The sequence below is a fragment of the Rhyacophila brunnea genome, unplaced genomic scaffold (genome assembly GCF_057557595.1).
Source record: "Rhyacophila brunnea isolate RB1 unplaced genomic scaffold, BYU_Rbru_1.0 scaffold_9, whole genome shotgun sequence".
NCBI lineage: Eukaryota > Metazoa > Arthropoda > Insecta > Trichoptera > Rhyacophilidae > Rhyacophila > Rhyacophila brunnea.
Window position 1 is genome coordinate 17,895,917 of NW_028233361.1, and position 22,564 is coordinate 17,918,480.

At 29.1% G+C, this 22,564-nt stretch overlaps 1 protein-coding gene across 1 annotated transcript in view; it reads right to left on the reverse strand.

Annotated features, from left to right (window-relative positions):
- Nmdar2 (glutamate ionotropic receptor NMDA type subunit 2) overlaps positions 1–18,713 on the reverse strand; it is a 423,883-nt gene extending 405,170 nt beyond the window's left edge. Inside the window, exons 1-2 of the mRNA XM_085959689.1 lie at positions 18,584–18,713; positions 11,368–11,549 (exon numbers count right to left, since the gene is read on the reverse strand). Of these exons, the coding sequence (XP_085815815.1) occupies positions 11,368–11,549; positions 18,584–18,695 (294 nt within the window). The 5' untranslated portion in view covers positions 18,696–18,713. The remainder of the gene's footprint in view (positions 1–11,367; positions 11,550–18,583) is intronic.
- Positions 18,714–22,564: the final 3,851 nt, after the last annotated feature.

Consider the following 22,564-nt stretch of genomic DNA (forward strand, 5'->3'; position numbering starts at 1 on the left):
TATAAGACAAAATAATGACAATATAAAAAGACCTTTTTATATACAACGTTTTTAAATTTTCTGTTGAATCATATAAACTTGACTTGACTAGCTTAAACGATCAAAAAAATTTGTACTTGATAGAAATAATACTGAAATGTCATTTTGACATGTCATATTGATTTCCATAGTAACGCACGTATATATTAATAATTTAGTTGCTAGGACCCCCTAGCAGCCAATAATAGAAGATTGGATTACAGATTTCTTCCGAAATAATTTTTCATACAAAACAGAATTAACTGAAAATAAATTGAATTCTACTTAAAAATGGCTAAAAGTAGTAAAAAATGCATTGGCATCGTGTTCTGATATATTCTAAAAAATTAAAATGTCTAGCTAGTCAGGAAATTAGTTTAAAATCGATTGCAAGATTTGTAGTGGATAAACAACCACCGGACAAATAAGAATACGTCCTAATAAAAACGTTGTAAAATGAAACATGGCTGTAGTATGAATAGTATGGTGAGGTCTTTATATAGCAGTATATCGACATTGCATGATGCTGATGTCAAATTTGTATACATATTTAATATTGAAATTTATAAATACTTAATAAATTCCGGTACACGCAAGCCATCTAACCCCGCAGTGTTACGTTACAGTTTCCTTTTCGCAACAGCGAACGGCAAGAAATTGCCTCGGGGTGTTTGTGCTTTGGCGGGCGTCTCTCCCACGCTACCCCGGCTGTCTCTCTCTTAGTGCCTGACATATGCGATCGGAATTTCCAGCCGGATAGGGCAACATTTTTAAAAAGGATCCCTCGGTGACTGGGGAATTTTGATAAAAGATTCCCTTTTTGCTACTCACAATGTTTAAGTGGTTTTATCATTTATTTCTGTGGAACGTAAAAGTTTTTTTTAAATCAACTGATCACCTTGTTATTTGCATATTTGTATTGTATTTACACGTATTTTTTCCACAATAATGAAATCTATTCATGTATTATAAATTATATAATATTACAATGAAAATTGAGGTAGGTAGTTATTATTTATCAACACCATTTTATGTCGGTATATATTAAAATTTTATTATATTGCTTAGTAGGTGATATAAATTATATTACATCACATATAAATGTGAAACATGGACCATAAGTAAAAGAGAGATCCAGTAACTTAGAGTAGCACAACGTGGTATGGAGAGGTGCATGCTGGACATAACGGGAAAGGACAAAAAATAAATGAGTTAGTAAGGGAAGAGACAAGGGTTTGCAATGTAATAGAGTTTGCTAAAAAGCTCTAATGGAAATGGGTTGGATACATAGCTCAAAAAAAAGACAATCGTTGGAAAATTTAGTCATCCAATGGCATCCAAGAGGTAAAAAAGGCCCCCGGGTAGACCTAGAAGCCGCTGAATGATAAAGTTCTGTGGAAATACGTGGTAACGCAACGCACAGGACCGAGAGAAGTGGAATCAGTTTGGACAGACTTTCATCCAGCAGTTAATAGATTCAAGCTGATAATGATGATGAATATGACGTTATTAGTTTCAAAGTCGGTTATCTCCATTTTTACTAGGTATTTTTATATTTTTCTTGATTCTGTAAATATTTTTATATCGGATGTGTATTTATAATATATTTAGTTATGTATTCAGCAACGGAAATCCTCATCAACGGCCCCCTGATCCTTTGCGTGGTCCAGTGGAGGATGTATGTCGGTAATAAAACTTGGTGGATGTTAATCTTCCGTGTTGTTTATTCGTCAATCGATCTCAAAGTAAACGTACGTAGTATAAATAAAATGAAAATAACTCAGAAGAGGTCAAGCCGCAGTGACACAACTCGGAGAGTAGAGCTAAGTTAAGTTTGAATGGTATTAGAATCATTTACAATGAATATGAAAGGGGTAAGTAATATTAGTGATGCTTATTTCGTGTACAGTGGTTTATATGTGTGTAAACAGCTAGAAAGGGTGAATAAATTGAGATTGATCAATAATATAATATTAAGTTAATTGAAATAGTTGAAATCACACCTTTTCAATATTCCTTACAATAGATACTTACCTAATTAGTTACTTAGAGTATCGATGAATTAAACAAAAGACAAATTACTGTTATTTGAGGTAGATATATCATTGAAAAGGGAGTTATGGATACATGATAACATGTTTATAAAATATCAAAACCGGCTCCGTTGGTTAGGTAAACAACAAAGTCGCTTTAATTCATCAGCCGCCATTTTTTATATTGGATGCCTAAATTTAAACATACTTTTTACAAATTTGAATGATGATTAAAGAAAATATTCTACTTGTTGTCCAAAATATGCTTGAACGTTTTTTGCGATGATCTTAATACGGCGGAATATGGAGGTTACCGACTTTGAAACCGACAACCTCATAATATATAATAATATATTAATATACTCTATCTAATACAAAGCATTTATTTTCTAAAATTTCGTATACTACGTAATTCAAATACGTACACTAACAAGAAATTTTAGCCCAAAAAGAAAATTTTGATACATTTCGCTGGTAGTTCTCCCATGGGAGATTTATATTAAAAGGTTTTTTGATATAGAATAATGAGACAAGAGAGCAATTTTGATTTACATCTTATACAATAACGCGTTTATTTTTATTTTGTAATATTTGAATTTAAAATACAGTTTTAGTATTGTATTGTGAAATGTATTGTACCTATATTATAAGATGCTCCCTAATGTAGGTAAGACGCATTAGGCCAAATATAGAATACAATAAATAAGTAAGAATAAATAGGGACAGTAAAGACTGTTAATATTATGTAGGTATACTTTTCAATTCTATTGGATTTGGTTTAAGACGTTTGTTTATTCAAGCGTGATCTGAGTTTAATCGGAAAACTACATACTTAACGCGTTTAAGCAGCGTTCAATAAATCTCTTGAATTATTTCGAAATATCAAAGGTGTTTAGCAGTGGCGTAAGAAAACAACAATAAAATTGGCCATAATTATATGACTTTATTAAAGTTTATAGGTTTAAGGGGGGTCCTAGTATATAGGTACCAACAGAGAACCTAGCGAAAAATACGAAGCTTGCAATTTGAGATTTTTTTTTGATAATTTACAATTTTAACTGTACCTATTAATTAATAAATATTTATCTGAAAACAAAGATGAACTTACAATATTTGTAATAAAAATTACAAAATTTAATAAAATGTAAAGTCGTTGCAGGGTCACATCTTATTATTAGATTAATATTATTACTCATATTTTATTATTATTACATATTACTCATATTTATTATAAAATTTAGTTTATTAAGTTTTCAATTTTTTGACGTTTAGATTTTTAACTAATTCATCGTTTTAATATTTTTTATATTTATTTTTAAAACATCAATTTTTATAAAAATATAGATGTGTATAACTTGAAATCTTTTTTATTTTTATTATTATTATTATTTAATTATCGTTATTTAATTATCGTTATTTAATAAAGTTTGTTATAAGTTATAATTAATAATAATAAACAAATATCGTATCATAACAATCAGTTTAATACTGTGTGGCAATTATTATAGTGATTAGTGATGACTGATGATATTAGTTAATTATTATAAAATGATCAATGTGTAAACAAACCGAGGTTGCAATGCCTGGTTGACACTTGGCTATAATAATAAATCCCTTATTGATGTAGGCCATGTGTAAAAGTAAAATCAATTTTCCGCTCTTAAAATATGTACTTTAAAGTACTGAGCGTGATAATATTGTAGTTTTTTTACATACCGTCGCTACACACCTAAAAATTTCTCTGTAATAAACAAAACAAAATAAAAACGAATCAGATCTAAAGTAAAAAAAAACCAATTAAAATAACAATATATCAAAGGTGATTTCTTTTCACCTGTCAACTGTTAAGAGATTTTAAATTAATTTACAATAATGTTAAATTTTTTCTTTATCCTCTTTTATTCAAGTCTAGTTGCGCTACTATAATTTCCCCTTTACCCCTTTACCCTTTCGGTGTTTATCCAGCGATAATCCTCGATTACATTGCATTACTTTTCAATTAACGTGTCTAACCCCGGAGGAAAGCGTAGGGAACTTTTAATTTTGTCGATTATGTTATAATGCATAAAGATTTATAAGTATTAGTACATTATAACTTGTAATCCGTAAATATAACTGATTGGGCCAATTGTGGTATCCGTCATTCCTTATTTCCACACCTATCTCATATTGTTATTTATTATTACAGCAAGACCAGGGCAACCAGCAGTTATGAGCCATGAGACGACCGTCATTGCGAATAACATTCAGTTAGCTCGAGTGACATCAAAAAAGCGGTCGCGTGCGGGCTTGTTATAGCTCAGCCATCGTTAACCACAGAGTAACTCAAGACGCATATGTTTGAACTGCGTTGCGCTAAATCTGATACGGTTTAAGCGAACGTCGCGTCTATCAGTCATCCTGAACTTTTCATCATCATTCATCCTAAAACCAAGTGAATCCGTGAGAGTGACATTCCGAACCGTCCGTATACCAGTGCGTGTTTGCGTGAACACCGAATCGACTCCAGCACGCGCCAGCGCTCCTAACATACATATAAAGGTCAGCGTCTGGCATTCTAGTTAAACCCCCCCCCTAGATCCGTAATCCACCAACCAGCATCCTCAAATTACAGTCCAGTGCTAAAAAGTGCGACTAATAATAATAAACGAAAGTTACACGTCTTCTTTGTTTTAGTCCACATCCACTTTTACTTCTTAGAGTAATATACACGAGCAGGTAAAATGCAACGGTTAGCTCGCTACCAACCGCACCATTAAACAAAACCATTGGTATATAATAGAGTAGTCTAGTTGCAAATCCGCTCTGGATATTTTGCATAATCCATTATTTTTATCATCACAATAAAACGGTGCCGACTAATATACATCAATTTTCAAAAAAAATCATTTAATTTATAAAAAGATGGTTTATCCTCCCGAAAAACTCTCAGTAATTAACAGAGAGCATGACAGTTTCCCAAAATGTGCTCCGCAAAATACTTCCATCAAATGTGAATAGGTGTGTCGCAAATTTATTAGAAGTATACCCTTAGTGTGTCAAAACCAGATATTATTGATTTATTTCCATAAACCACGACATATTTATGCGAAGCAGGATTTTTTTATTATTCTGCAATGAAGACAACGAATTCAAGGACCTTAAATTATCGCAGTTATTAAGAGCATACTTCAGTGAAACGGAAGTGAAAGTCTAGCTGTGAACACGTCAATTTGTTTTGGGAATTAATTCTTAAATCATGTAAAGATGACTAAAAAACGTTACCCATTTACTTGAAAAAGAAAACATGTCAATGAATATATTATTATTACTAATAGAACAATAAACATAACATTAAATGGACGCATGTTGAATTTTTATGACAAATTATGTTTTGTTCTGCACGCGGCATTTGCACAATATTAATTACTAAATTAATTACTAAATAATTAATTATTGTTTTTCTCATTCTTTAAAACATTTTTATTGATTATGTATTATTTAGGTACCAACCTTACAAAATAAACAAAGTTTCAATTTTCGGATTTGCAAAGTGTTCCATTGCATTAAAAGTATGGGAAACCTTGGACTCTCTATAGTGACGCAGTAGATATGAAGTAAAAATGTATTTTTATGATTTTTTTGGAAGCAGAAAAAAATCATCAGAACGGGTTTTGTAACTCACCGAATTAATTAACCTGTCTACATGAACGTTCTTTTGGTGACGAAGAGACGATAGCAAACAATTGTCCCGCAACATCGGTTACACGATCTGCCACAATATTTATATTCTGCTTTCAGATTAAATAAACGATTTAAGGAAAATTAATGCAGAATTTGTAATCGATTGATTACATACTTTGCAAGTTCATAATATAGCAGCGTGTTTTGATAGTCACGTATAGTATGTAAGATTTAGAGTCGGGTGTTACCCGGTAACCCGCAGCGTTTTACCTATTTGTGTAAAATGGTCCTTATATAGAATATAACGGGCTCTATAAATACGGATGGTGCCTTCATAAAAATCCTAGTCTTCATCTAAGATCCAGGTCATGGTACCAAACAGTAGCGAAGGGTGGAGGTAGGCTGTTAAGATCCGCCAAAACTAGTGCACATTAAACATTTTTAGAGATAGGTATTGGTTTTTATTGAACTAAGATTACTATTTACAGATAGATGGTGTTGGTTAGTTTTGAAAAATCAATTACACCCTGCCTAAACCAAACTATAAAAGTTTTGGTATACTTTGAGCCATATGACAAAATTTTGCACACTTTTTCATTCTTACTTCGAAGGATTAAGAATAGATATTACACAATATATTGCTGGTTAATTATTTTAATCCATTATATCCTGTCTAAACCAAACTATAATGGATACAAAATATTATTATATCTATAAATGTTCAAATTTATGTATGATTTAATTCCATAATTTAAAATATTATGCAGATAGACGAGTATTTTTTGACTATTATCTATTATGGTTTGGTTTCGCAGGGTTTATTTGCATTTTAAAAACTAACCAACACCATCTGAATATTGTGGTTTTATTTCAATGAAAATAAATACGTATGATTATAAAAGTTTGGTGTGCACTATTTATGGCGGATTTTAACAGTCTACCTCACCGCGTCTCCGTAAATTCTGTCATATAGAGCCAGTATATTGTATTTAACGGTCTTCGATGATAACAGTTTGTAGGAGCAACTAGAGTTATTAATGACATATCCGAACGCACAAAAACATTCATAGACATATAAAATACTACCTCTTGTAACTTATCAAATAAATATAACTGAACTTTAAGAAGAGGTGCAGAAGGCAAACATCAAGTTATCAATCTTATATTATGTAAAATTATTAGATCAGACGTGTCTATTTAGAAATTATGTCAAAACAATTCAATAATTTTACATTATATAAAAGAAAAGGTAGTTTAAATCTTGGGTTCTCTAACTTCGCTTAAACGAAAACACTGTCTTTTTACATAGCAGGGAGGTATATTATGTCTACTGTGTATGTACTGCATTTTATTGAATAAGCTTTATTACTCAAACTTTCGTGAAAGCGTTGTTAATTATATCATCTTCTCACTGTCTAGCCTAAACACATCTCTGAAGGTAAATAACCTGACAATTACCTTCAAGACGACGGCTTTTAAACGAAACAGCTGTGCATATTACTCAGAACCCGCACAAAATTTTAGTCTTCGGTAAGGAGAATACCATCATACCACCTCAGGTTCCTTCTAACCAAGGCCAGAACAAACGATGCATAAATGCGAGTGAGAAAGTATTTGGCACCCTTATAATCTTTGCAACACGCGCTAGAGTAAGATAAAAGGTTTACAGATGTCTGAGATAATTTGCTATGGTGTCGCCATCCAATATTAGTTTGTTGCTTAACTAAGCGTCGATAAGCTGCGAGCGCATGTTGCTAAAATTGCTATTTTTTGTGTTAAACATAAAGTCAGTGGTAAATATTTTTAGTTAAATAAGTAGAGAAGATGGTTTTGTGTGTTGTATTACAATATAGTAGCCGTACTGATAAGCAAGAAGATGGCATTACGTTTCATAGGTAAGTTGATACATGTTAGTGATAATTTATTTGTATATTATATATATTTTAATATCAAGTGACCTAATGTTTCTTTAAAATAGCTTAAATTATGGATATTTCTACCTAGTTGTTGTATTTTGACTGCTTAAAAATACTATATAACGTAAAAAATAGAAAATTATATTTTAATTCTGAGCGTCTAGTGCGAGCACTTTGAGCAAACACCAGCGAAATGGTCTATGGTCTCAAACATTTGTATAAAAATGCGTTTGATCGCCCACAAACCAAACGCACGGCACCCAGCTTTATTTAGCAATGCACTGGGTAGCATCTAGATGTATCTATAGCCTAAGCTTCTAACACAAATCACTTGATTCCTTCGCCTTCTTCCTTGAGGGACGTAACAGCATCATCAAAATTAGTCTCCAATATGAGAGAATAAAATATATCAACAACTATAAACATAGCAGAGAGAGACCACAGATTTTGTGCAGGTTCACCAGACTTTCAGACAAAAAGAAGAAACGTTTTGATGGTTGTTTACTTCTAATAGGGGATGGGGTACAAAAATAATCTACAATTTTATTTAAAAGTATTGATATTTCTTTATGAATAAATGTATACCTAAGTATAATATATTGAAAGGGTTTTCTTTTTCACCAAATAATAAATGGAAATATTTTTGGCGACAAATTTTGTGAAATATTTAATCACTCTTCACATTGTGTTTACGACACCCGAAAAAATAATTTTAAGTAAATGTTTAAAAAGGATGGAAAACACGGTTTTCATTAGAATATTCTTTCGACGGAGGAGCTGTTTTGCTTTTTTTTTGGAAGTTGCTTTCAGTTTTTTACTTGATTAATTCTTTGAAGAAATTAGAAAAGTTTTTTTTTGCTTGTAGATTTACTCTGTTTATGAGTGGAAAATATTTTACGAAAAATTTCTATAAACTTAATATTCCACAATATAGAAATAACTAATTTTCAAAACATACAAGTGATATTTTCATTTAAAAAATGGCATTTTATCAGTATTATATTATATTATAACATAGATACATACTTTTGAAAATATAATATTATAACCAATAGAAAAAATCTTTTTTGAGAAAGTAAGACACCCAGCAGGTCGAACCAGCATCTCTCGGGTTTCGCGTCCATGTACATAGACCATTATGCTATAATCGCCATAATTGTTACTAGTTATTTTTATTTTAATTATAAATACAACAAAAATAAGTATGGGTAGGTAGTGCAACGTTGAAACGCATATATAGGTGAGTGTTGGGCATAACATGTAAAGATCAAAAAATCAAAATCCTCGTTATCCAATGCAAAACGCATTGGGTTTCTGGTGAGGTCACAATACAATATATATATATTTTATTCAAAAGAGAGGTGGTTTGATACCCTTTTTACTGCAACTACTACACTACTGTATTCATCATATTACATTACTATCATCGGGTCTCACACGGTTTGGCTAGTATGAAAATCGTGTCATTTAATGGATACGTACAGCTGTTTGTAATGAAAGGGTACTAAACGAACACATTGCACGTTAAAACTTGTTGAATTATTAAAGAACTCAGTGAATTCGATAGAAGTTAATATCAGCGACTAGCTAAACTAGGGACCTAGAAAAGTGGAAGGACCTAGAATGGCTTTCATGAAGAAGTGAATCTATCCCAACTAATCATGGGTAAATGAAAAAAAATCATAGTCAAAAGAAAAATTATGGTATATTCTACATTTTATGTACTCATTTGTGAGGAAAATATGTAGAAACCTACCTACCAAAATAATTTTAATTTATATTTATTTATGAGATTTATTGTTAAGCATAGACCTTTTGAATGGTTGTGATCAAAATCCTGACAATCAACAAAATCCCAAAAGGTCTCTAAGGTTAAGTTTGGTCAGGTTTAGGTGTTATGCCCTTTATTTAGAAATTGTACCTAAGTTGACACCGATACAAAATTTATGTCACATCGAAACGATTCAGACGTCTCCGAACTGATGTCGATATAGGTAACTTAGTCACAAAACCTAAGCAATATTTTTTTTAAATTTATTTTTATGATTATATTATAACATTATAACTTTTTAATTGAACGTTTTGTTTTAACCTCTATATTAAGCTTATTAGCTATATTAGCTAAAAATAAATTATTATGAAAATTGCATAGCCGACCGTTTAGTAAAACAATAAAAAATAACAAAAATGTTTGTTTGAGCTGTCGAAAGTGTTACCATTTTATAAAATTACAAATATTTTAATTAACATCGAATTTAAATGTAAAAAATAAATAGTGATAAACCTAATATTAATTGTTCATATATAATTAAAATAGATGATATAAAATATTCTTTGAATAGATGCAAAAACCGCGGATACAGTTTCTCTAGCATCTTCATCTTTCGTTATTTAAATGGCCAATAATTAATTATCTTCTTGTTCACTATTCAAAAATATCGAATATACAAATAATTAATGCATGCGAATTTTATTATTTATTACAATGGTATTTTCTGGTTGTCGTTGGTGCAGATAATCGCTATTCGTTACAGTATTGATTTAGTCGAAATTTCTAGATGACATTCAATAAATTAATACTAACTTGATTTAAATTTACTTAAATCACTTTTGTTTCATTTTTGCCACTAGAGTGACTAATTTTTATGCATTTTATGTTATACGGTATGCGCTTGAATATCGAGTATACAAAAAAAATTAGCTCACTTATCTCTATAAGAAGAATAAAAATATTGATAGAACTTTTAATTTAACTAATTTTATTTAAATAAATCGTACCTACGTATACACTAAACAAGGCTTTTATTTACAAACTAGTACTTCGTTCAATTGCAGGTTAAAAAATAATATTTCAGAAAGTGTTTTTCGAATTTGGTCAAATCTACTTCTTGTCAGACTGAAAAAATGGGATATTTTTATTCCTTATTACCAAAAAGTTTATATTTACTAGCAACAAAACAAATACCTTGCATCTTTAATCATCTCCATAGTGTTTGGTATTTAGGGAGGTGACTTTTGCTTTGCGATAACGTAAAAATAAACCTTGATTTGTACACTATTGAAAATTAATCAATTAATATTATGGAAGTTTTAAAATTATTTCATATTAAATTTGATGTTTTCTGTCACAATATTGAACACTCAATTATTCCAGTAAAAAAATATTGGATTTGGCCACTTTTGAAAATTATCTTCTAATATAATGTAGCTGAAGAAAAAATAATTATTTTCCTAATTCTAACTTCGCTCTTCTCTATCAAAAGTTTTCTGAAATAGAGTGTGATCAATAAATTTCTTATCATCAGGTATTTTTAGATATTTTGTAACTTTGATTTTTTTGTTATTATTTAATAACATATTTATCATTGTATGTTTTATTTGACGTATATTAATTATTACGAGTAATAGTATGGTTACATATATTTTATTTCATTACATTATAACTATAATAATGAATTAAATGAGACGTCGAGTCACAAATCTGCTCTGGAGATTTTTTCTACTTAATACAAAATCACAAAAACGGTTATCTATTATACCTACTATGTCAATATATGAAAATTTATTCTGTCATCATATTTACTAATGTAAAAAGTTGATGGAAAACACCCCAATTTTTAAGGAAATATCAAATGATTTAAAAAATATATGGTGATTTTAAAAATTTACATAGCAAATTTTGAAAAATATTCATAGTAGGTTTTGCGATTCGACGAGTCAAATATTAAAATCTTTACCTGCATTTCTGATACTCTTTCTCTGACAGCCTGGATAAAATCGTCGTGGCCAGCTATCTGAGACGTGACGACAGAGAACTGGTGCCACTTATATCGCTCCAAGATGCTTAACATTGCTGCGGTTTGGTGTTCGATCGATGGAGCCAGTTGGAGCTGTAATGTCGATTGAGATGCTCGCCTCTCTGTTAAATAGAAATACCATAATATAATGTTAAATATATAACGGGTATTTATCAAATTAATTACTCATGTGACATGCAAATTTTTATGTTATTACTAGGCAATAGGTGCATTTTATGCAAAATCTGCCATTTAAAGGAATTAATTCCAGCTTGTTACTTGTAACCGTTTCGTCTCCAATCTCTCTTATGCGTACAGTAAATTGTTACAATATATATTTGTATATCTGTTTGCTTATAAACGCATGTGAGAAAAATATGTAAATGTTTAGAAGAGAAAGAAACAGCCAGAAAATGTAAGGTGAGAGAAAATATACTCTTAAATGAAAATTCTAAATAAAAAGAACTTTTTATATACAACGTTTTTAAATTTTCTGTTGAACCATATAAACTTGACTTGACTAGCTTAAACGATCAAAAAATTTCTACTTGACATATCATAATGATTTCCATAGTAACGCACGTTAATTAATAATTTAGTTGCTAGGACCCCAGAACCCTAGCAACCAATAATGGTGTAGAAATAACTTTTTATACAAAACAGAATTAACTGAAAATGAATTCAATTCTGCGTAAAGATGGCTAAAAGTATTAAAAGATTGCATTGGCATCGTGTTCTGATATATTCTAAAAGTTTCAAATGTCTAGCTAGTCAGGAAGTTAGTTAAAAATTGATTGCAAGATATGTACCGGACAAATAACCACCGGACAAATAAGAATATGAGCTAAGAAAAACGTTGTTATAAAATAAACTGATACGCAAATAAAGAAATCGTTTATTTTAATCTGATAATAGTTTGACAGATGCTTACAGTACAGTACTAGCATATCGCTACATCCAAGAATGTTGCCCCCTGTTTTTTTTATTTTCAAATATTCGCTCATACATACTAACAGAACGTCAATGTGGTGTTATGTATTCTTGTGAATTTATAAAGCTCATCTGCACGCCATAATAAAAAATACAAGGCTATTCTATATATTATACAAACACGTAAATTTACTAAAACAATTAATAAAACAGCGAATTAAAAGTATAATAAAATATTTAAAAAAAACATTACAATCAAATAATATTATACAACTAATAAATAGAAAACCAGTTGAGTATTCAGTTCAAAGGTTTATATAATTTATTGCCTGAGTTCCACAATAGATGTATTGAAAATATCGGTGAATGGGGTATTTCAAGGTAGTCAAATTTAAGCAGCATATTATTTTTTTTTCTCCTACATAATTTATTATCGCAAAATAATACAAATAAAATATTTGAAATACTATTATACTATCATAAAACAAATTTAAAACAAATATCCAGAAACATATACGAGTACATAATATTATTATTATTATTATTATTATTAGAAAGTATATTATGATAAAGAATTTTGATAATTTCTTAGTAGAATTTAAAATACCTCAGATTGAACCATAAAGTTATTAGTATTTATATAAATAACAAATGAATCGGACTTATAATAATTAATAAGACCACTGATAATTAATAATTATTGTAGGGTAAACAGATTTGTTTAAAATCTTTAATATTACGGTTTAATATATTAAGTTTTTTCAAATTCCCAATGAGAATTTCTAACATTTATAATAATAACTGTTGTTGGTAAAAAAAATGTTATTATTTATTATTTACGGATTTTTATTTATATTGCGTGCGGGAGACTAATAACAACAACTCTAATAATAAAACATATAATACAACCAATTTAAGAGTATTTCAGGTAAAAGTATTAAAAAACTACTGCCTCACTCTACTTGTGTAATTAATTGTGTCGTTATATTGACAATTGAGTGGTTCACAAGCATAGTGAACCAAGTCCATTCTGGATATTTTTGGATAAGCTAGGTTCAAAGATAATATTTGAGTATTTATAAATCTGTAAGGGTGCGATTGCATTTCTGAAGTGTTATTTAGAGTACATTTAAGTTATTATGTAAGGGAAATCATACCCTTACAGAATAATAAATACTAAAAAATTATGTTTGAACCTAGCTTACTCAAAAATAACCAGAATGGACATGGTTCACTATGCTTGTGAACCACTCAATTGGAAGTTTTATAACGAGGTAACTATAATTGATTTACAATACAAAAATCATCTAACACAAAATAAGTATTTAAAAAAATAATTTAATGTGGACAATAAATTAAATTTTAATAAAAACCATTTGATAGTGGCGCAGAAATTATTTACCATTTTGCCCATTGTGATTAAAAAGAACCAAAAAATCGACCAACATCCACATTTAATTTTGTAGTGAATTTGACAAAAAAATACTAATACTGCCACAAGTTATTTAATATTAATTTTATTGTATAATTTTAATATTTAAAAAAAATATACGTAAGGTATTGAAAGAGTTTAATCTTGTATTGTCTTATTAAAAATGTATGTTAAATTTGAAGGTTTTATTAAAACAAAAAATCAAATATAAATCAATTGCTCAACAGTGGCGTCAAATAATAAGGGTCGTCGTTAGCATTTCTCGCAACAACGATATAATATCATTATTCAGCATTCAAATCAATAAATAAAGCTCGCTGTCATCAAAAATAACACTTTAAAGGTCAATAAGTATTGGTAATTATTATACATAAAAGTAGGGTTAAAAAGAACTAGGGTTAATTATTTTATAAACTCTAATAAATTTTGGGCAGTTAAGATAGGTACCTAAGTAATAGGTACCTATAGATACGAAAGTTCAAATTAAATCTGAGCGAAAATTTAAACCTTTTCAGTCAATAAAAATCAATTCCGCCCTGTTTACCAAACTTAACAAGTTTCGAGGCTGTGGTGGTAACTTTTTGAGATATACGCCTCTAGTGAGTGTGCTAATACCGTTATAACTCAAACTCCTTCCTACTCGTTAATTTTACTTTTCTTACAGGCGTTTTCACCGAAGGCGAAGTAAATAAGAACACGAAATTTTGACATACTCGTGAATTTAGATTTTTAATGTATTTACCGTCTACATACTTCGATAATATGTAATATGGAAATTTTTACTAATATTTGGTAAAATAGTGTTAATTATTTATTTATCAATATATATTATAATTATGATAAAACTATTTTACAAAACCGATAGTCCACAATAATTCAATCATTACCATCGGCCTGAATCTATCCACTGGTGGATGAAGGCCTCTCCAAGCTGATTCCACTTCTCTTGGTCCTGTACGTTGCGTTGGCACGTACTTCCGCAGAACTTTATCATTTCATTGGTCCAGCGGCCTCTAGGTCTACCTTGCGGACGTTTTGTACCTCTTGGATACCGCTGGATGACTAAAATTATCCAACGATTGTCTCTTTTTTGAGCTGTGTGTCCAGCCCATTTCCATCTGAGGTTTTTTGTTCCATTAAAATTTCTGTTTATATGCATTAAAATAATGCAATACTAATAATTGTAGAACCGGGATTCCGGTATTTATGTATACAAAAATACCGGATTTTAAACTCCGGTAGATAGTTGTTTTGATTTTGTATTATTAGATAAAAATGTATGTATATTTTTGTATAATTAGTTTAAATAGAGGGTGTAGAACATAGATACTAGCAATGCTAGGGTCATATGGAGTATTTGTTGGGCATCTTGAAATACGGCCAATAAAAAAATATTAGGAAGCGAATAAATACGATTGTTGTATATTTAAAATACTGTATGGTTTAGTTATATAAACTCAATTACATATTAAATACTCGTAGCTAAGAGCAATAAATAAATATTATTTTAAATGTAGTCAAATAAATTATCTTGTTTAAATAAATTATTATATTTTTTGTGGTACTTCAGAGAACAGGTAAATATTTATTTATAATAAATAAATATTATTTCTAAAAAGCAATTTCCATTAGTATAATGAAAATTTCGACAGTCGTGCTTTTCTGAAAATTTTGTATATAGAACGAAATATAAAGAAAATCCCGCTAAAAGTCCATACCAGGTAGATTTTCAAATTTCTAAGAGTGGAGTAATCCAATTTCCCTGCGTGATAACACATACTTTAAATATGTGGAAATACACGCTAAAATTAGATTCTCTTTACGTTATTCCGTTAAAAACTCGATTAATCGAAAACTCATTATGATTCTTCAAAAAGCTCTCGGGTAAATTATAAATAACCTACGCGTAATGCGTGAAAGGAAGGAGGCTGTAAATCAAATATTTGAAAACAAAAGATTAGCGTACGGGCGGTTTTATCTGAATATACGTTCATCAAAAAAGCCTCTATGGATATTCAAATATTTTTAAAATTAAACTTCATAAGTAGTAAATAGTTTTAGCGATATGAATTTAACAGAAAAATTAATGATTTTTTTTTAAATTGGCTCTGACATATTGATTGATGAAAATATCCACTCTCATGATTGATGACATTGCGTCATTAAAACATTGATATACGAACTCACAATATACTCGTATTCTCATTTTTTTAGACTGTCATACATAATGAGACTTTTTTCATTTAAAAAAACACATTATACGTCGGCACTCAGTAGCATTTACTTTGACTAACCTAATAATAAAATTACTATTCTAAAAACAAATATTGAAATTGTTTTTATAAATAATATGGGGTCAATAAAATGGTACCTACATGCCTTTATTATTTTTTATTTTTGTTAATTCTTGATAGAAACATATTATGCAATTATTAGAAAAATAACAAAGATAATATCGAATCTATATTTATTAGTAAGTACTTATTTTACAATTATTATTATACACATTATACCTACCGTTTTCATCATTACGGATATTTTCAATAAGACATTTTTAAGACTGAAACTGGGCTTTAATGCATTATAAAAATATTAATTTAAAACTAATACAACATATAACTAACATTTGTAAGTGTCCTTTTTTTTATAATAATGATAAACCTCTTCAAATGTATTCTAAAAAGTAAATATTTTGCACTTTTCTTGTAAGTGCTTTACAGCTACGTATTTTATATCTGAAGTACTTGAAAAGCAATTGGTTATATAAATAATAAAGTACCCAAGTAAATGATATTTGATACTAATTTAATCTTAACCAACATTATTGTACTTTCGGAATAATTATATTATTATTTTTTATTTAACACTGAATTCACATAAAAATTAAGAATGTCAGATTTGATATTATTATATTAGTTTCTGTGATTTATTTAAATATGTATATTTTTGAACTTGTTTTTATATATTTTTTTATAATAACAAACGTGACATTCTTAAATATTCAATTTAATGATATTTTTCGTCAGCTAAAAAATCATGGTAATAGTCAAAATATAAAATTGATTCAAAACAACAATACATTGTAAAATACAGTAAAAAGCAGTTGGTAAAACATACAATACATTATTGGTAAAAGCACTTTTTGTTTGTATAAATTTAATTTTATCTTACAAAATATACTTTGAGGTAATATTTGAATCGAAAAAGAATATTATATAAACAATGAATTCCTTACCAAGAATTATTGGAATCTTGGAGAGAAATCAAATTTCATATTCTGAAAACACTAAACTATTATTACTGACTATATACTATTAAATTATCCCCTCTTTAATATATGTATTATTTTATATTTTATTTGTGTTATATAATATTATGTTGTATTTTAGTTAAAATCAGTATAAAAAAATATTAAATCAGTCTTATACGTCTAACGTATGCGTTCTGCGTGAATTCTTAACATGCAGTCAATTTTTAATAGGAGATAATATTTCTTTTCTCATAAACAACACACGTATGAAAGAAATTTAACCGAAATGATAAGGAATATTTAGAATAATTTATTTACTTAACCGATTTAAAAAAAAGAACTTCCTATGTATTTAACATTCTTATTTGAGAACAATAAGGTTCTACTCAGATTACTTAATCTAGTTGATTTTTAATTATTATAAATACATAATTCATATGAATCGGGGCTAATGCTATAAATACGATGTAGATAATCTTGGCCGTCTTACGAAGAGATTTTTAATACATTTTTATACGGAAATATATGTTGGTCACTTGCTTATACCTTCAAATCCATGCTATGGTTCCAAATACACATCGAATAATGACATCATAACAGGATTCTAACCCGAGACTCTCAACTTTATAACATGACATATTATTACCACTCGTTTATCGTAGGTGTAATAATAATATGTATTTATTCTAAATGCTTCCGTGACTCCACCATGCTAGAGAATTTTTAAATAGTTCAGAAGAACAAAATAGTCAATAAATTTATTTAAATTATCCAAATTCGTTAAATTTATTGAAAATAATGTGATTTAAATAAATTTCGTTTCTTAAGGCTCTACCTACCAGTGGCACCTAGCGAAAAAATATGAAGCTTACAATTTGAGACATTTTTTCGATAATTTACAATAATTTTAACTGTATTATTTAATAAATATGTAGGTATCTGAAAACATTAAAAAGAAAAATATTTTTTATTTTAAAAAAAATAGTGTAAAGATTGAAATGCTTTTTATTTACATCAAATCTTATTTAGGTATAGACACATTATTGAAGCTCGATTTGATATAAATTAAAAGAATTTTTTATAAGGTTTTCAGATAAGTACATATTTATTAATTAATAAAGTTTAAATTGTAAATTATCAAAAAAATGTCTCAAATTGCAAGCTTCGTATTTCTCTACTAGGTCTCCTCTGGTAGGTAGAGGCCTTCAGAGCGACGAACATAAAAATTCCATTCGGTTTTAATGATTTTGTCTGTTTGTCATAATTTGTGAATCAGCTAGATGGTTTATGCCAATTTTTCTTCGTAAAAGTATTTTTTTATAAATTATATTATATAACTATAAGTACTACATTTAATAATATATTATAATATAATATGTGTATGTTGGTTTTGGCAATAGTATAATTTGTTTTACATAATTTAAATAACGTTCAATTATTCATGTTAGAGTATATTATTATAGAAATATGTTATTACATCACAAATTTAATTTAATAATAATTATTATACACTACTAAATCCCAAGTAAAAATGCGTCACATACCAAGGCCGGAATTATCCGCATTCCACGCGATAACAGGAATGCCTAGGTATCCAGCCAGCTGCAGGAAGTACTGCGCAGACGCCGTCGACCTTCCATACTGCTCATAATTCATCAGGTAGAGGATTGCAGACACGTTCACCGATAAAAACTCCTTACACAGCGAGTTGAGGATGGCTGCAAAAGAAGATATAACAAACTTGTAGAATTACGTTATGGAAAAGTTGGAGACATCACGACGTTATTTTTATTTCATCCTCGTGGCTTTGGCTAATGCTGTTTCGGGGAGTTTTTTTTGTCAACTTTGATGTGGGTATTATTACTTCTATCATGACGTGAGAATTTTTTATATGTAGGAAAAGTCTAAAAAGATTGACATCAAAGAAAATGCCTCGTCATTAGTATCATAAATAACGATTTTAATTTTATTTCCTCTATGAATTCACGGATTTTTTTATCACGTCTCTTCAATCTTTCTTTTGTCACTCAATAACGTACCAAAGTTTTTTTTATTCTCAAGTAAAAAGATCGTGACAAAGAAACTTAGTCGTAACCTTGAATAATATGTATTCATAATAATTTGGAACAATCCGTAACAGTCTCAGAAACACATTATATATCCAAAAAAATCCTTGAAAAAAAACTCTCATCGCAATCCAGGCGAGAGCTTTCAAATATATTATGTATGCTTAATTATTTATATTGTTGTAACGAATGTTGCATTTTCATTTTATATAATTTATGACTTAAATAACAATAAATCTCTTTTATTTTAATAACTGTCAATTCATGGTGGAACTGCATTATATTATTGTTTTATTTAATAAAACAATAAATCTAATAGAAATATAATGTATTCAATTATTTTAAACCACAAACATATACTTTTATGTCTTTAAAATTATACATAGACAAAAGCCAAGTTATACTTTAATTCTAATAGTATTGTATGTAAACTGCTTTTTCCATAATAGTAGCGGTCAATATTATACAATGGATTCAAAAATTAGTGTACCTAACTCGTTCAATTTAGCGTAAATCGAATTATTCTAAACTATAAAGGCAAAACCCAAATCTATTCTAAAACGTTATTTTGTAGTGAAATAAAGTAGTGACTTAATAGTTTCTGTTTTGTAATAATATTATATTACAGGTTTACATAGAGGTTCCTTAACATTTTTCTTTACGAGAAATGAATGTTACCCACATATTCAAAAAAATAGTTGTACACTTTGGGTCTAAATATACATTGAAAAACAACATAATATCTGAACATAAATAAATTGAATAGACCTCAGATATAACATTGTAACATCTACTACATAATAATTATCTCCAAATCAACCGCCCAGCACTACGCTCGGTTTTAATCAAGCGTATCACGAGGCCTTACGTTTGGTGTGAAGCATAAGCAGTTTTTTACGACTGGGTATGAATGGTGGGTTTAATTTGCTCATGGGAGAGAGAAGTGCGGAGAAGTAGCAAAATTAACAATAAATAATATAATATTATGTAGTATAAATAAAATAAAAATACGACGCCTAGCGGTATTCCAACCTACATCCACTTGATTCGCGCCAATTTGATTACAAATTAAGCCACGCTCGTATTATATTTATAGAATGTATATATATCTGAGGTATTTTTAAATAAAGAATGTTCAATAAAAAATGTTACCTTCTCAAATCTTGTGAAATTGTTCGTTAAATAAAAAAATAAATAGTTTAATAACAACCTATGAATTTCCCAGACAAACAATTTAAAGACGAATCCCACGAATTCATAGATTAGATTAGATTGTTAGTTGTCATCAACATCGTAGTAATTGTGTTATAGTGCATTTAGTATACATCACACCAAGGGCCTCTATAGTCAGCCCGTGGCACGAAATTTTGAATTTCGATCGTGCTAGTTGTTGTATATCATAATTAGAATATTTGATGAATTCTTTATAGGAAATTATTATTATTTCATATTGTAACGTGTAATTAGTGCAAATGAAATATAACCATCGTTTCCTGTAAACCATGAGCAGTAAAACCAGCAGTACGAAAGCAATCATCTCTTTAACTTTCACAAAGAAATACTCAGCCTTATCCACGTGTTCAGAAAATTATGAAATTTAACATCTTCAACACTGTTTCCAGGGTTGAGTTTATATACATTAAATAACTTAACGAAGAAATAAAATATTCTAAGAATGTAAAAAATAGGTATCAGACTTTTTGTAAATATTTGCAGAGAAAGCTCGTGTAACCTTGCCTCCTCCCATACTTTTATGAAATGTTATTTTAGGACTCCTGTAGATTAATTGAAATTTCATTTATTATTTCTATTGAAAGGTAAATACGTAGTAGGTATTATAATTAAATCTATAGATAGCTGTAGTTTGCGGTATTGCGTTTGAATTATTGAATCAACGACGAAATTATGTTTGCCTTAATTATAAGTCGAAATGCAATTATAACTTAAGACAGATTTCTGAACTCTGAATTCTGAATAAGACACAAGATTTTAAAATATACCATTCTATACATATAGACTAGAAAAAATCATTTTGTAAAAAAAAGACGATACCCGACGGGACTTGGGACTGTTTTCAGATTAAGTATAGGTATTCAATAAATAGAATGTTACATTCTCAAATCTTGTGTTTTATTCGTTGAATACAAAAATAGTTTATTAAATTATTAGCAAGTCTGAGTACGTTATAAAAAGAAAATAAAGTGATCCGCGACGTCGGCTAGTAATTAGGAAATTAATTGATACCTATCTTAATTATTTAATATACTTAAACGGATAGCCAACAATATAACGCAATTCGATAAGCATTTCATGTAACAATTACTAGTTTAAATCATCGTAATTTAGTAAGATGCCCGTAGATTAATTGGAAAAGCATACTTGCTCGAAACCAGCGGATACAGGTTCAAGTCCCGTCAGGTGTCGTATTTCTTCTTCTTCTAAAAAATGATTTTTTATAGTGTGTATATGGATGAGATTTTTTAGAATTATCTATACTATTATTCATTTGTATATTAGGCATGGGTTTAATGTATATCATTTTATTTTCTTCTCTCTATTCATTCGGTTTATGAAAATGAATTTTTGTCATACCTATTAATTTAACTTTAGAAATACACTATACACTTGAGAACAACTCTCCAAAATTATCCGTCATTATATAATATTATACACAATTTATTGAATTTTCATTTTATTTAAGAATTTCCGTAAAATAGTACAGCCTTCTCACTGGTATCCGACGAAAAGCTATCCACCGGAAGTACGTATTACTTTTCAGTTTGAACTACTTAGAATCAGATACAAGCCGGAGTAATAAGAACTAAAAGCTAAATAAAGAAGTAGGGATACTCTGATGGTTCTTTAAACTGCAAAAGAAGCGCCGAGAAACTGCAGAACATGCGATGGTCTGTCTGCTTATTGCATCTAGCTGCAGATGTTTTATTTTATAAGTACTTTATTTTTGTGTGAAAGAACCAATTTAGAGGTATTTATTTAACTTTTATCTACGAGTATTATGCATATTTATATAATCCGTTTCGTATTATTTTAAACATAGAGCTATCTAAAATCTAAATAATAAATGGATAGATCTACCTTTGACACCATATTATGATTTATGTAAATTATGGTTGATTTGGCGTATTTACTTATTTATGCAATTTTCTAGACATCCTTTTTTATTCAGCCTTATGCTATTCCGCCCGCCCTGGCAGTGGCGAAGGGTGAATATAGGCTATTAAGATTCGCCACAAATAGTGCACATTAAACTTTGTTAGTCATACTTCTTTTTTATTGAACTAAGACTACAATTTACAGATGATATTAGTTAGTTTTTAAAAATCAATTAAACCCTGCCTAAGACAAACGATAATAGTTTTGGTATATTTTGGGCGATACGACAAAATTGTTCACACTGTTTCATTCATATTATTTTCCTTGGATTAAGAATACATAATC